Source organism: Anolis sagrei, chromosome 3 (genome assembly GCF_037176765.1).
Source record: "Anolis sagrei isolate rAnoSag1 chromosome 3, rAnoSag1.mat, whole genome shotgun sequence".
Taxonomy (NCBI): Eukaryota; Metazoa; Chordata; class Lepidosauria; order Squamata; family Dactyloidae; genus Anolis; species Anolis sagrei.
Genome location: NC_090023.1, coordinates 1,849,508 through 1,866,994, shown reverse-complemented (window position 1 = coordinate 1,866,994; position 17,487 = coordinate 1,849,508). Strand labels below are relative to the sequence as shown.

General features: G+C 48.8%; 1 protein-coding gene across 1 annotated transcript in view; it reads left to right on the top strand.

Annotated features, from left to right (window-relative positions):
* RRM1 (ribonucleotide reductase catalytic subunit M1) overlaps positions 1-4,149 on the top strand; it is a 50,888-nt gene extending 46,739 nt beyond the window's left edge. The window contains exons 17-19 of the mRNA XM_067466396.1: positions 1,092-1,187; positions 1,293-1,481; positions 3,680-4,149. Coding sequence (XP_067322497.1) covers positions 1,092-1,187; positions 1,293-1,481; positions 3,680-3,880 — 486 coding nt within the window. The 3' untranslated portion in view covers positions 3,881-4,149. The remainder of the gene's footprint in view (positions 1-1,091; positions 1,188-1,292; positions 1,482-3,679) is intronic.
* The last annotated feature ends 13,338 nt before the right edge of the window (positions 4,150-17,487 follow it).

Genomic DNA, 17,487 nt, shown 5'->3' with positions numbered 1-17,487 from the left:
GTAACAAAATAATCAATACAAAACAGTAAAATAAATCTCAAAACAAAAAATAAACAATAAACAATAACAATGAACAATAACATACAAGCATTTAAAAACCTATGTAATAATTAAAACATTTTTAAAAATAATAATTCTTCACCTTCTTTGTGATGCCATTTGTTGTGGCTGAGTTGTTCTCTGATGATGAGGATGATGGGATTCAGATTCCTGGCTCTTTTTCTGTGCCTCAGATCTCGGCCTGCTTCTAGGTCTTTTTCTGAGGCTCCCACAGACAGTGGAGAGTCAACACAGCGATTCTCAGAAGAAAAGAATTTTAACGAAGGAGATAGCGAACAGGTGGAGAGGCCTTTGCCTCCTTCCCACACTGATACTGAAAGTGCAGAAAGCCTTGATAGTGACCTGACCTGGCAAGCCCGTCTTGATTTGCGGGTCAGGCAGAGTTCTCTCCTGGCCGGCAGACGAGAAGCCAGCTCAGGGAAAGGTCATCGCAATGCTTTCATGTTGGTGAGAGCATAATGTTTTCATGTTAGAATGGTATTTAGGCTTCCTGCAAACGAAGAGAAAGTGTCAGTTCAACGTAGCTTGTTAGCCTGGAAGCTCCATGGCATAACCTTAGCTGGAAAGCAGCATGCTTGGGATTTCTTGCATTGTGATTCTTGGGGCAATTTCCCCCCCCCCTCCCCCCAATAAACTCTAAAACTACAGCTCTTGTGTGGTGGTGTTTGGAAGCAAGGCGAAGCTTACTCTGAGTTGCAACACCATTCTAGGCCTCAATCTTCTTAGGATGGTATAGTCAGTCTTGCCAAACCTTAATAGGCTCTTAGTCAGACCCCAATCACCCAATGTTCTAGAGTGCTTCTAGAACATGGCCATATAGACCGAAAAACTCACAACAATCTATTGTAAACATTTTTCTTATCACTGTCACTGTTCTTATCACAGTTTACTTTTCAGTTCTCATTAGCAACTTTTAATTATAGTCCATTTAGCAGGTAGTTAGTCATTCAGTCCACTCATAACAGAAGAAGGGGTTGGGTTGGTGTGTAGCATTGTACTGAAGTATCCGTTCTGCATTGCTGTCCCTGCAGATTGTGAACCCGCACTTGTTGAAGGACCTAACTGAGCGAGGCCTTTGGAACGAGGAGATGAAGAACCAGATCATCGCCTGCAATGGCTCCATCCAGGTGAGTCACAGGCGTGGACCTCTCCTCGGATTCCTCGCTTTAGGAGGCCCTCAAAGCCCTGAGAGAAGCGGGACACAAATCTCCTCTCCTCCTTCTCCCTTCCAGACCATCCCCGAAATCCCAGACGACCTGAAGCTGCTCTACAAGACGGTGTGGGAGATCTCCCAGAAGACGGTGCTGAAGATGGCCGCCGACCGAGGGGCCTTCATTGACCAGAGCCAATCCCTGAACATCCACATCGCCGAGCCCAACTACGGCAAGCTGACCAGCATGCACTTCTATGGCTGGAAGCAGGTGAGCAGCGAGCGGGAGCCTCTCCCTAGACCTCTCCTGGGGATCAGATACATCGTTATTATTATGACTGTTATTATTACTTCTGTCATGCTTTATTGCTCTTGAAAAGAGACCCAAAGCAGCAAACTTTGGCCCTTCCCTCCAGATGTTGTGGACTTCAACTCCCACCATTCCTAACAGCCTCAGGCCCCTTCCTTTTCCCTCTCAGCTGCTTAATTTGGACACAAGACACCTCTCAGGCCAACGAGTGACCATCACTCATAAAAACACCGAAAAGCACAGCGGAAGAGACTCGAAAAGCCAAAAAACAAATATTACATTACAAGGCATGCGCAAATCCACACACACACACACACACACATATATGCAAACATACAGATACGCAAATATAAACACACACATATATATACACACAAAACAGATACATATATATATACACACAAAACACATATATACAGACTGGGCCACAGCAACGTATGGCAGGGGATGGCTAGTATATTAAAAAAAAAACCCTATATATATACACATACACATATACACATACATACACACACACACACACACATATATATATATAGACACACACACACATACACAGATGGCCACAGCAACGCATGGCAGGGGATGGCTAGTATATTAAAAAAAACATATATATATATATATATATATATATACACACACACACACCCATACACATATACACAAATATATACACACACATATATATACACAAAAAAAAAACATATATACACAGACTGGGCCACAGCAACGTGTGGCAGGGGACTGCTAGTATATAAAAAACCCCATATAGATATATACACACAAACATATACACTAATACACACACACATATATATACACAGACATACAAACAAAACACATATACACAGACTGGGCCACAGCAATGCGTGGCAGGGGATGGCTAGTATATTTTTAAAAAACCTCTCTACATAGATAGATATAGATATATATATACACACACACAGATATACACAAATATATACACATAAATATACACACACAAAACACATATACACAGACTGGGCCACAGCAATGCGTGGCAGGGGATGGCTAGTATATAAAAAAACCCAAATATTTACACACATATACACAAATATATACAAATATATGCACACACAAAACACATATACACAGACTGGGCCACAGCAACATGTGGCAGGGGATGGCTAGTGTATATATATGAACATATATATATATATATATATATATACACACACACACAAACTTATACACTAATATATGCACACATATATACACACACAAAACATACACAGACTGGGCCACAGCAACGCGTGGCAGGGGACGGCTAGTATATTAAAAAAAAACCAAATATATACAAATACACACACACACAAATATATACACACACAAAACACATATACACAGACTGGGCCACATCAATGTGTGGCAGGGGACGGCTAGTATAAAAAAACCCCAAATATATATACACACATATATACAAACTGGGCCACAGCAATGTGTGGCAGGGGATGGCTAGTATATAAAAAAACCATATATATATATATATACATACATACATACATACACACACACACACACACACACACACACAAAACACATATACACAGACTGGCCCACAGCAACGTGTGGCAGGGAATGGCTAGTATATAAAAAAACACACACACACACACACATATATATATATATATATACACACACATACATACACACACACACACACATATATACAGACACACAAACAAAACACAGCAACGTGTGGCAGGGGATGGCTAGTATATTTTAAAAAAACCTCTATATATATAGATAGATATAGATATATATATACACACACAGAGATATACACAAATATATACACATATATATACACACACAAAATACATATACACAGATGGGCCACAGCAACACGTGGCAGGGGACGGCTAGTATATATAAAAAAACTAATATACACACACACACAAATATATATACACACAAAACACATATACACAGACTGGGCCACAGCAGTGTACAATATAATAGATTGACTTTTTGACCATGAGACACATCTAGAAGTCTCTGATCTTTCAGAAGCAACGAGGCTTGGATTGTGTTTCCTTCACCTGTGGCTGGCTCTCCTCCTCGGCAGGAAGCCCCAAAGTCAGTCCGTCACGCTCTCTCTCTGTTTCTTCTGACATGTTTCTCAATGCCGTTTCCAGGGCCTGAAGACCGGGATGTACTACCTGCGGACGAAGCCGGCGGCCAACCCCATCCAGTTCACGCTGAACAAGGAGAAACTGAACAAGGAGAAACCGAGCAGCGCTGCAAAGGAGGACAACGGCGAGGAGAAGGAGCGCAACAAGGCGGCCATGGTCTGCTCCCTGGAGAACAGGGACGAGTGCCTCATGTGCGGGTCTTAACCGCAGAGGGAGCGAGTGGCAGAAGATAGGATTAGGTAGGTCTAGTTTACCTGGGACAAAGAGAGAGGCCCCCAGAAGCCTTTGGCGTGCCTTGAGGCCAATATTGCAGGACCCACACTATTCTTCGTGATGCAACACATGGGGTTGAGGCAGTTTCTGTAGGTCAGATGCAAATTTGGACCCTCTGGGTGCTTTGGAGTGCAACTCCCACCATTCCTAACAGCCTCAGGCCCTTTCCTTTTCCCCCTCAGCCGCTTAAGCGGCTGAGGGGGAAAAGGAAGGGGACTGAAGCTGTTAGGAATGGTGGGAGTTGCAGTCCAAAACACCCAGAAGGCCCAAATTCACCCATGCCTGATATAGGTCAATTTTCTCTACTGTTGTGGTCCTGAGACTGGACATTCCCTGTGTTATCCTTTGCAACCTTCTGCTGTACGATGTTCTCTTTCGTTTCCCGGCAACAAAAATCCCGTTCCTTCCTTGCCGTCCTAAATCCGTGGCCTCTTTTTGGTGGCTCTGGACTATTTATTGAGGGCAGGGGGTCCCGGGCAGGGTCCTCCGACCCACTTCAGTACATTAATAAAAAAACCTTGAGGTGCAAAGCTGGTGTCCGGAGGTCTTTTGTGGGCAGCCTCCAGGCTCAGGGAATGAGCCCATTGTTGTTGTTGTTGCTCTTGTTATTGTCCCTATTTCTACCCTACCTTTCTCCATCGTGGGAAAAGAGCCTCAATTCAGGTGCAAAGCTTGTGTCCGGAGGTCTTTTGTGGGGAGCCTCCAGCCTCGGGGAATGAGCCCATTGTTGTTGTTGTTTCTCTCATTATCAACCCTATTTCTACTCTACCTTTCTCCATAGAGGGAAAAGAGCCTCAATTCTTGCCACCATCCATTATCTATGGTCTTGCAAGCAAACTAGTCCAATGTGGGTTGGACACTACTTAGTTCTTACTTAGGCGATCCCTCGTTGTCCGAGTAGGATTGTCTTCCAAGATTGGTGTCCTGGCGGTGGGTCCGTAGGTGACTGTGGAGCCCGATTCTTGACCTGCATGTTCTCCCGCGCCTTCCTCTTGGCACATTTCTCCCTTTTGTCAGAGTAAGATTCAGGGGTGCTATGCGCAGCGGATGAGGTTCACACAGACACGAATCAGGACACTGCAGTCTTCCAGTTTCAAAAATAACATAAAGTTTACTAAGTACATTTCAATACACGTCTACTTCTCAGCGGGCAAAATCAGGAACTACAAAGCACAGCTTCAGTACAGTTTCAGAACATCTGCTTATCAGGCTCTCTGGCTGTAAGCCAGTTACTCCCTAAACACCTTTGCAGAAGCATACGAGAAGCTTGGCCTGTCACTGAACTTCGAGAAAACCAAAGTGCTGTTCCAGCAGTCACCAGCCATCCCCTCACCAATGCCAGAGATACAGCTTAATGGTGTAACATTAGAAAATGTTGACCATTTCCGCTACCTTGGCAGCCACCTCCACCAAAGTCAACATTGACGCCAAAATACAACACCGCCTGAGCTCTGCAAGTGCAGCATTTTTCCGAATGAAGCAGAGAGTGTTTGAGGACCGGGACATCCATAGAGATACAGGGTGCTTGCCTATAAAGCTATTGTCCTCCCAACCCTGCTCTATGTCTGTGAGACGTGGACTGTCTACAGACATCACATGCAACTCCTGGAACAATTCCATCAGTGCTGCCTCCAGAAAATCCTGGGAAGACAAGCGGACAAACGTCAGTGTGCTGGAAGAAGCAAAGACCCCCAGCATTGAAGCAATGGTCCTCCAACATCAACTCCGCTGGGCTGGCCACGTTGTCCGGATGCCCGACCACCGTCTCCCAAAGCAGTTGCTCTACTCCGAACTTAAGAACGGAAAACGGAACGTTGGTGGACAGGAAAAGAGATTGAAAGATGGGCTCAAAGCCAACCTCAAAAACTCTGACATAGACACTGAGAAGTGGGAAGCCCTGGCCCTTGAGCGCTCCAGCTGGAGGACAGCTGTGACCAGCAGTGCTGCAGAATTTGAGGAGGCACGAATGGAGGGTGAAAGAGAGAAACGTGCCAGGAGGAAGGCGCGTCAAGCCAACCCCGACCGGGACCGCCTTCCACATGGAAACCAATGCCTTCACTGTGGAAAAAGATGCAGAGCAAGAATAGGGCTCCACAGCCACATACGGACCCACAAGGAAATCCATAATGGAAGACCATCTTACTCGTCCAACGAGGGATCGCCTAAGTAAGTAAGTAAGTAAGTAAGTAAGTAATGAATTCATGACCTTCTGGTCAAAGTGATCTTAATGCAGCCGACACTCAACCAGCTGCGCCACAACCCCAGTGCATTTATTGCACTGCAGTTCATCTCCAAAGGTTTGGTCCCATAACCATGTGTTCACTTTCTTCCTGAAGGCTAAAAGGGAAGGAGCTGGTCCAATATCTCCCACTGGGGAGGCAGCGGAAAACAAGGCAGCCCGCCTCTCTACCTGGGGGGCTAACACGCCCTCTTCCCACCTAAAGACCCTCCCCTGCCCTGTCAGTGCTGGACTGTGATGTCGCAGCCATGATGGCACAGTGGTGGCCAGAGGACAGGGCTGCTGCTGCTGCTTTGGGGCTGCCACTTGGGCCGGGGCCCTTCTGCCCCTGTGGCCCCGTGGGGCGGTGGGCTTCATGGGTCTCTCCTGCCCTTCCGTGCTGCAGATGGGCCATGAGCCAAGATCAGGAGGAGCCCGGATGCAGTGCAAAGGGTGCCTCGGATGAACCACGCCTCCTCACGGTGGTGGTGAGGAGCTCCACGGAGGCTCATGATGTCCAGGTGTCCGAGGGGAGCACCGTGGGGCAGCTGAAGGAGCAGGCCGCCCTCCAATTTGGTCTCAGCAAGGACCGCATTCTGTTGGTCTTTGCGGGGAAGATCTTGCGGAGCCGAGAGACCCTCCTGCAGCACAACATCCGGGATGGGATGACCGTCCACTTGGTGGTCAGGAAGCCAAATGTCGATGCAGTGTTGCCTGAGCAGAATGTCGCCACCCCACCTCTGGCCCTTGTTTCTGTGGTGCCAGCCTTCCTGGACAGCGCCCGGAAAGACCTGGCTGCGCTGCTGGAAGTCCTGACTGAGATGCCCGGGCACTTCCTGTCCTGCCCTGACCTCATACGCTATGTTGTCCAGAGCCCCCCCATCCAGGACATCGTCTCAGAAGACAGCAATTGTGGACCCCTGGTTGTGGCTTTCCTCCTGGCTATGGCTACTCTCATTGGGGCAAGTGCCTGCAAGGAGAAATCGGCAAGTATGACTACAATTGCTGAAGCTCTGGAGACCCCTGGAGCTCAGGACATGCTCACCAGCACCAAGGAGATGGCCGTCTTCTTGTCAGAAGCTCCAGATTTCCAAAGCTTCACCCACAACACTCCACAGTTTGAGCAGATGATGAGCATCAACGGACTGAGGAAGCTGATGACCATCTACACAAAGCTAGGCGGTGGTCTGGACGCTGAAGCAGACGTAAGTCTTGAAGGAGACCCTCAGGAGGAAGCTCACTCCTTCCAGCAGCTGATTGCGGAGGTGGTGAGGGTCCTGTCTGGCCCAGAGACCCAGGAGGAGCTGGAGGAACGCATGCTGAGGCACACCATCGCCACCAACATGTCCCTGCGGAGGCTGGCCGAGCAGAACCCCCAGGTGGGCCACCTGCTGAGCAACCCTCAGGTCCTGGAGCAGATTGTCCGCTACATCCGTAACCCAGAGGTCCGGCGTGAGATGGACCGCCATGGCGAACGGACCCTCAAGAAGCTGGAAGGACTTCCGGGTGGCCACAGCCTCCTGCACCATGTTTACACCGAGGTTGAGGAGCCCATCTGGAGCATGATGGAGGAACAGCCTGAGGGAAGTCTTCTCAGGGTGCCACGTGCAAAGAGGGGCCACCTGCCCCCCGGCATGGAGAACAGGAGCCCCCTACCAGACCCCTGGGCCCCTCGCCGGGAGACCCCAAGGTCCGGGCGGCCGAGAGGGGCTGCAGAAGAAGGGGGGCCCAGCAAGAAAAGAGGGGACTCTGCCTCACCTGAGCAACAGGGAGGGCCCTCCTGCTCTTCCTCTTCCTCACGGGATGCAGAGGCAGGTCATCCCATTCAAGGACAACCAGATAGAACTGGTTCAGAAGAGCCCAAGGAGATACACGAGGGGAAAGCAGACCTTGAAGTGAAAGCAGACTCAGAAGATGGACACGATGCATCTGAAGACACTGATAGAACTGGATCCAAAGAGCCCAAGGTGACACATGAAGGGAAGGCAGACCTAACACTGGAAGCAGACTCAGAAGATGATGGACACAATGCAGCTATGGACACCTCCACTGAACCCAAGTCTTCTTCTCAGCAGCTTTTGCTGAAGGAAGAGGCAGAAGATGAACACAACGAAGCCATGAACACCTTCCATGGACCACAGCCTCCTTCGTAACAGCACCTTTCAGCAAGAATGACTGCAATTGCTGAAGCTCTGGAGACCCCGGGAGCTCAGGACATGCTAACCGACACCAAGGAGATGGCTGTCTTCCTGTCAGAAGGTCCAGACCTCCAAGGCTTCATCCTCAACACTCCACAGTTTGAGCAGACGATGAGCTTCAGCAGACTGAGGAAGCTGATGGCCATCTACGCAAAGCTGGGTGGTGGTCCGGATGCTGAAGCTTTCGCTGAAGGAAGGTGCAGAAGAAGATGAACAACGCAGCCACAAACACCTCAACTGGACCACAGCCTTCTTCATAACAGCACCTTTCGGCAAGAATGACTGCAATTGCTGAAGCTCTGGAGACCCCGGGAGCTCAGGACATGCTAACCAACACCAAGGAGATGGCTATCTTCCTGTCAGAAGGTCCAGACCTCCAAGGCTTCACCCACAACACTCCACAGTTTGAGCAGTCAATGAGCTTCAGCAGACTGAGGAAGCTGATGGCCATCTACGCAAAACTGGGTGGTGGTCCGGATGCTGAAGCTTTCGCTGAAGGAAGACGCAGAAGAAGATGAACACAACGTGGCCACAAACACCTCAACTGGGACCACTGCCTTCTTCATAACAGCACCTTTCGGCAAGAATGACTGCAATTGCTGAAGCTCTGGAGATCCCAGGAGCTCAGGGCATGCTAACCAACACCAAGGAGATGACTGTCTTCCTGTCAGAAGGTCCAGACCTCCAAGGCTTCACCCTCAACACTCCACAGTTTGAGCAGATGATGAGCTTCAGCAGACAGAGGAAGCTGATGGCCATCTACGCAGAGCTGGATGGTGGTCCGGATGCTGAAGCTTTCGCTGAAGGAAGACGCAGAAGAAGATGAACAATGCAGCCACAAACACCTCAACTGGACCACTGCCTTCTTCATAACAGCACCTTTTGGCAAGAATGACTGCAATTGCTGAAGCTCTGGAGATCCCGGGAGCTCAGGACATGCTAACCAACACCAAGGAGATGACTGTCTTCATGTCAGAAGGTCCAGAGTTCCAAGGCTTCATCCACAACACTCTACAGTTTGAGCAGATGATGAGCTTCAGCAGACTGAGGAAGCTGATGGCCATCTACACAATGCTGGGCAGTGGTCCGGATGCGGAAGCTTGCGCTGAAGGAAGACTCAGAAGAAGATGAACACAACGCGGCCACAAACACCTCAACTGGACCACAGCCTTCTTCATAACAGCACCTTTTGGCAAGAATGACTGAAATTGCTGAAGCTCTCGAGATCCCGGGAGCTCAGGACATGCTAACCAACACCAAGGAGATGACTGTCTTCATGTCAGAAGGTCTACGCAATGCTGGGTGGTGGTCCAGATGCTGAAGCTTTCGCTGAAGGAAGACGCAGAAGAAGATGAACACAACGTGGCCACAAACACCTCAACTGGGACCACAGCCTTCTTCATAACAGCACGTTTCGGCAAGAATGACTGCAATTGCTGAAGCTCTGGAGATCCCGGGAGCTCAGGACATGCTAACCAACACCAAGGAGATGACTGTCTTCATGTCAGAAGGTCCAGAGTTCCAAGGCTTCACCCACAACACTCCACAGTTTGAGCAGATGATGAGCTTCAGCAGACAGAGGAAGCTGATGGCCATCTACGCAAAACTGGGCAGTGGTCAGCATTCTGAAGCTTTCGCTGAAGGAAGACTCAGAAGAAGATGAACACAAAGTGGCCACAAACCCCTCAACTGGACCACAACCTACTTCATACCAGCACCTTTCTGACCCAACACTGGAAGCAAACCCAGAGGAAGATGGACGCAACGCAGCCACAGATGGGACTCGAGTCTTCTCCTGATCAGCGGCAAATTCAGGTGCCCTTTGGCCGAGGAATGAGGTGGCCAAAGACCAGGAGGTCTTCTCTACTGGTTGTTCTTCCAGGGCAGTGCAGAATAAAGGGCTTTCTTCTCTCTTGCTGAGATGGTTCCTCCTCAACATGAAATGTTCCTTAGTATAGGAGGCCAAAGAGGCAAAGGGGCCCTTTTCTGGAGGTGAGTTTCAGTGGTGGGTTCCTCCTTCTGTCCACCTATCTGTTCCTCTGCCTTGTTTGTTCACACATTCATGCTCATCAAAAAGCATGAGCTAAAATCTATGTGAAACAGACAAATTTGGCAAATTAAGATGAGTTAAAGCTAAATAGCCCAGAGGAGAGAAGACGGAGAGTTGGCTGGAGGACCTTCATGATCTGCAGAGGAAATGCCATCAGAGGCGGAAGATGGAGCCCGTTTGTTGTTCTGCTGCTCCAGAAACCAAAACACAAAGCAATGGAGTTACATGGCAAGCCAAATACTAGACATTCTTGACTGTAAGACCAGTTCATGGATCCTGACCCCAAATGGGGTCCCCTTGGGCCAATGTTAGGCATCCTGAAAAAAATTCTGAACATCGCCTAATGGCCATCTTAGACATTTACATGAGTCTACAGTGGACTCTGCAGAAGACGCTTTCGCTGTCCTTCATAAAAAAATGAGCCTCTTTAGCAAGCCTTGCAAATGCTGATTTGTTATCAGTACGTCTTTTTTTTATGCCTATACTATATATCTATATACATGGGGTCATGTAAACATTTTTCTGGTGGAAAAGTTTAAGAAGCTCTGGACTAGATGACCTTTGCAGCCCCTTCTCAATCCAGGGTTATAACACTTCAAAATCGTAACCTAAGTGCAGATTTGGATGAAACCATTTGGCCAAGAAGGCTCCTCTCAATGCCCTGATTTTAGGGGCAGAACATTAGAATCATAGAATCAAAGAGTTGGAAGAGACCTCATGGGCCATCCAGTCCAACCCCATTCTGCCAAGAAGCAGGAATATTGCATTCAAATCACCCCTGACAGATGGCCATCCAGCCTCTGCTTAAAAGCTTCCAAAGAAGGAGCCTCCACCACACTCCGGGGCAGAGAGTTCCACTGCTGAACGGCTCTCACAGTCAGGAAGTTCTTCCTCAGGTTCAGATGGAATCTCCTCTCTTGTAGTTTGAAGCCATTGCTCCGCGTCCTAGTCTCTTTGGAAGCAGAAAACAAGCTTGCTCCCTCCTCCTCCTCCCTGTGGCTTCCTCACATATTTATACATAGCTATCATATCTCCTCTCAGCCTTCTCTTCTTCAGGCTAAACATGCCCAGCTCGTTAAGCCACTCCTCATAGGGCTTGTTCTCCAGACCTTTTATCATTTGAGTCGCCCTCCTCTGGACACATTCCAGCTTGTCAATATCTCTCTTGAATTGTGGTGCCCAGAACTGGACACAATATTCCAGATGTGGTCTAACCAAAACAGAATAGAAGGGTAGCATTACTTCCCTAGATCTAGACACTAGGCTCCTCTTGATGCAGGCCAAAATCCCATTGGTTTCTATCTATCAGCCTGCCTGCCTGCCTGCCTGCCTGCCTACCTACCTACCTACCTACCTACCTACCTATCTATCTATCTATCTATCTATCTATCTATCTATCTATCAACCTACCTATCCATCCATCCATCCATCCCATTAGCTCAGTGGTTCTCAACCTATGGGTCCCCAGATGTTTTGGTCTTCAAATCCCAGAAATTCTAACAGCTAACAAACTGGCTGGAATTTGGATGAAACCATTTGGCCCCTCTCAGTGCCCTGATTTTAGGGGCAGAACATTGGTCTCCCGCCCTATTGCAATTCCCTGTCCCTACCTCTATATCTAGCTAGCTAGTTAGCTACCTACCCATCCATCCACCTCATTAGCTCTGTGGTTTCAACCTATGGGTCCCCAGATGTTTTGGCCTGTCCCTACCTCTACCTACCTACCTACCCATCCATCCATCCCATTAGCTCAGTGGTTCTCAACCTATGGGTCCCCAGATGTTTTGGCCTTCAAATCCCAGAAATCTTAACAGCTGGAATGTGGATGAAACCCATTTGACCAAGAAGGCTCCTATCAGTGCCCTGATTTTAGGGGCAGAGCATTGGTCTCTATCTATCTATCTATCTATCTATCATCTACCTACCTACCTACCTGCCTACCCATCCATCCATCCACCTCACTCTGGTTTTCAACCTATGGGTCCTCAGATGTTTTGGCCTGCCCCTAACTCTACCTACCTACCTACCCATCCATCCATCCCATTCGCTCAGTGGTTCTCAACCTATGGGTCCCTAGATATTTTGGCCTGCCCCTACCTCTACCTACCTACCTACCTACCCATCCATCCCATTAGCTCAGTGGTTCTCAACCTATGGGTCCCCAGATGTTTTGGCCTGCCCCTACCTCTACCTACCTACCTACCTACCCATCCATCCATCCCATTAGCTCAGTGGTTCTCAACCTATGGGTCCTCGGATGTTTTGGCCTGCCCCTACCTCTACCTACCTACCTACCTACCTACCCATCCATCCATCCATCCCATTAGCTCAGTGGTACTCAACCTATGGGTCCTCGGATGTTTTGGCCTTCAAATCCCAGAAATCCTAACAGCTGGAATTTGGATGAAACCCATTTGGCCAAGAAGGCTCCTATCAATGCCCTGATTTTAGGGGCAGAACATTGGTCTCCTGCCCTATTACCTGCCCCTACCTCTATCTATCTATCTATCTATCTATCTATCTATCTATCTATCTATGGAAGGATGGATGCCTACCCATCCATCCTTCCATCCACCTCACTAGCTCAGTGGTTTTCAACCTGTGGGTCTCCAGATGTTTTGGCCTGGCCCTACCTCTTATCTACCTACCTACCCACCCATCCAGCTATCTAACTCACTAGATCTGATTTTCAACCTATAGGTCCCCAGATGTTTTGGCCTGCCCCTACCTATATCTACCTACCCACCGATCCATCCACCTCACTAGCTCTGGTTTTCAACCTATGGGTCCCCAGATGTTTTGGCCTGCCCTACTTACCTACCCATCCCTCCACCCACCCACCTCACAAGCTCAGTAGTTTTCAACCTATGGGTCCTCAGACGTTTTGGCCTGCCCCTATATCTATCCTATCTACCTACCTATTCATCCACCCACCTCACTAGCTCAGTGACTTTCAACGTATGGATCCTCAGATGTTTTGGCCTGGCCCTACCTCTTTCTATCTACCCAGCTACCCACCCATCCAGCTATCTAACTCACTAGCTCTGATTTTCAACCTATGGGTTCCCAGATGTTTTGGCCTGCCCCTATCTCTACCTATACACCCACCCACCTCACTAGCTCTGGTTTTCAACCTATGGGTCCCCAGATGTTTTGGCCTGCCCCTACCCCTACCTACCTACCCACACACCCACCTCACTAGCTCTGGTTTTCAACCTATGGGTCCCCAGATGTTTTGGCCTGCCCCTACCCCTACCTACCTACCCACACACCCACCTCACTAGCTCTGGTTTTCAACCTATGGGTCCCCAGATGTTTTGGCCTGCCCCTACCCCTACCTACCTACCCACACACCCACCTCACTAGCTCTGGTTTTCAACCTATGGGTCCCCAGATGTTTTGGCCTTCCCCTACCCCTACCTACCTACCCACACACCCACCTCACTAGCTCTGGTTTTCAACCTATGGGTCCCCAGATGTTTTGGCCTGCCCCTACCCCTACCTACCTACCCACACACCCACCTCACTAGCTCTGGTTTTCAACCTATGGGTCCCCAGATGTTTTGGCCTGCCCCTACCCCTACCTACCTACCCACACACCCACCTCACTAGCTCTGGTTTTCAACCTATGGGTCCCCAGATGTTTTGGCCTGCCCCTACCCCTACCTACCTACCCACACACCCACCTCACTAGCTCTGGTTTTCAAACTATGGGTCCCCAGATGTTTTGGCCTTCCCCTACCCCTACCTACCTACCCACACACCCACCTCACTAGCTCTGGTTTTCAACCTATGGGTCCCCAGATGTTTTGGCCTGCCCCTACCCCTACCTACCTACCCACACACCCACCTCACTAGCTCTGGTTTTCAACCTATGGGTCCCCAGATGTTTTGGCCTGCCCCTACCCCTACCTACCTACCCACACACCCACCTCACTAGCTCTGGTTTTCAACCTATGGGTCCCCAGATGTTTTGGCCTGCCCCTACCCCTACCTACCTACCCACACACCCACCTCACTAGCTCTGGTTTTCAAACTATGGGTCCCCAGATGTTTTGGCCTGCCCCTACCCCTACCTACCTACCCACACACCCACCTCACTAGCTCTGGTTTTCAACCTATGGGTCCCCAGATGTTTTGGCCTGCCCCTACCCCTACCTACCTACCCACACACCCACCTCACTAGCTCTGGTTTTCAACCTATGGGTCCCCAGATGTTTTGGCCTGCCCCTACCCCTACCTACCTACCCACACACCCACCTCACTAGCTCTGGTTTTCAACCTATGGGTCCCCAGATGTTTTGGCCTTCCCCTACCCCTACCTACCTACCCACACACCCACCTCACTAGCTCTGGTTTTCAACCTATGGGTCCCCAGATGTTTTGGCCTGCCCCTACCCCTACCTACCTACCCACACACCCACCTCACTAGCTCTGGTTTTCAACCTATGGGTCCCCAGATGTTTTGGCCTGCCCCTACCCCTACCTACCTACCCACACACCCACCTCACTAGCTCTGGTTTTCAACCTATGGGTCCCCAGATGTTTTGGCCTGCCCCTACCCCTACCTACCTACCCACACACCCACCTCACTAGCTCTGGTTTTCAACCTATGGGTCCCCAGATGTTTTGGCCTTCCCCTACCCCTACCTACCTACCCACACACCCACCTCACTAGCTCTGGTTTTCAACCTATGGGTCCCCAGATGTTTTGGCCTGCCCCTACCCCTACCTACCTACCCACACACCCACCTCACTAGCTCTGGTTTTCAACCTATGGGTCCCCAGATGTTTTGGCCTGCCCCTACCCCTACCTACCTACCCACACACCCACCTCACTAGCTCTGGTTTTCAACCTATGGGTCCCCAGATGTTTTGGCCTGCCCCTACCCCTACCTACCTACCCACACACCCACCTCACTAGCTCTGGTTTTCAAACTATGGGTCCCCAGATGTTTTGGCCTGCCCTACTTACCTACCCATCCACCCACCCACCTCAACCTATGGGTCCTCAGATGTTTTGGCCTGCCCCTATTTCGATCTATCCTGTCTACCTACCTACCTATCCATCCATCCACCCACTTCAGTAGCTCAGTGGTTTTCAACCTATGGGTCCCCAGATGTTTTGGCCTGCCCCTACCTCTGTCTGTCTGTCTTTCTGTCTACCTATCTACCTACCTACCTGAAAGGTTCCAAGTACTTCCCAGATCTGCCTTGGAGGAGGTTCAAGAGCCATGGGTCATCTTCCAGGCCAACTTCAAAATGCGGAAGCCTTATATGACTTATGCTGGAAGTATCTGTTTGACCACAGAATACACAACTGGAGTCCGGCAGAGTTCCTTTCTCAGGAGGTTTTTTTTTCCAACAGAGGCTGGATGGCTTTCTGTGGGGAGGGTTTGGATGGTGCCTTCCCTCGTGACAGAAGGAGGTTGGACTGGATGGCTTTTGGGGATCCCTTCCATTTCTCTGGTCCTACAATTACATAATATCACAACATCTGAAAATTGTTCTGTTTGAAAGTGTTTATTTCCTGTTTAATGCTGCAGTCCTGACTTTGAAAGTCGTTCTACTCCCGTTCTCCCAAGAAGCAGGGATATTGCATTCAAAGCACCCCCGACAGATGGCCATCCAGTTTTGGAGTTGTAGTTCACGTACATCCAGAGAGCACTGTGGACTCAAACAATAATGGAACTGGACCAAACTTGGCATGAATACTCAGTATACCCTAATGTGAACACTGGTGCTGTTTGGGGAAACTCAACCTTCACATTTGGGAGTTCTAGTTGCTGGGATTTATAGTTTGTTTATTTATTTACGACATTAATGTTTTTATGACATTGTTTACCTACAATCAAAGAATGTTCTGAACTCCAACAACGATGGAATTGAACCAAACTTGGCACTCAGAACTCCCATAACCAACAGAAAATATTGGGAGGGTTTGGTGGGCATTGACATTGAGCTTGGGAGTTGTAGTTCACCTACATCCAGAGAGCACTCAAACAATGATGGATCTGGAACAAACTTGCCATGAATACTCAGTGTGCCCAAATATGAACACTGGTGGTGTTTGGAGAAAATAGACCTTGACATTTGGGAGTTGTAGTTGCTGGGATTTATAGTTCACCTACATCAAAGAGCATTCTGAACTTCACCAGTGATGGAATTGAACCAAACTTGGCACACAGGACTCGCACGACCAACAGAAAATACAGGAAGGATTTAGTGGGTATTGAACTTGAGTTTTGGAGTTGTAGTTCACCTACATCCAGAGAGCACTGGGGATTCAAACAATGATGGATCTGGACCAAACTTGGCACGAATACTCAATATGCCCAAGTGTGAACACTGGTGGCATTTGGGGAAAATATACATTGACAGTTGGGAGTTGCAGTTGCTGGGATTTATAGTTCACCTCCAATCAAAGAGCATTCTGAACCCCACCAATGATAGAATTGGCCCAAACTTCCAATGCAGAACCCCCATGACCAACCGAAAATACTGGGAGGGCTTGGTGGTCACTGACATTGAGTTTTGGAGTTGTAGTTCACCTACATCCAGAGAGCACTGTGGACTCAAACAATGATGGATCTGGACCAAACTTGGCACGGATACTCAATATGTCCAAATGTGAGCACTGGTGGAATTTGGGGAAAATAGACCTGATACACCCAAATTTGAATACTGGTGGGGTTGGGGGGGAATGATTATGTCATTTGGGAGTTGTAGTTGCTGGGATTTATAGTTCACCTACATCAAAGAGCATTCTGAACTTCACCAGTGATGGAATTGAACCAAACTTGGCACACAGGACTCGCACGACCAACAGAAAATACAGGAAGGATTTAGTGGGTATTGAACTTGAGTTTTGGAGTTGTAGTTCACCTACATTTGGGAGTTGTAGTTGCTGGGATTTATAGTTCACCTACAATCAAAGAGCATTCTGAACCCCACCAATGATAGAATTGGGTGAAGCTTCCCACGCAGAACCCTCATGCCTTGAAGAGACTTGCTGCCTGAGCCTCCCTCCACGAAAATACTGTGTTTTCTGGTGGTCTTTGGTGACCCCTCT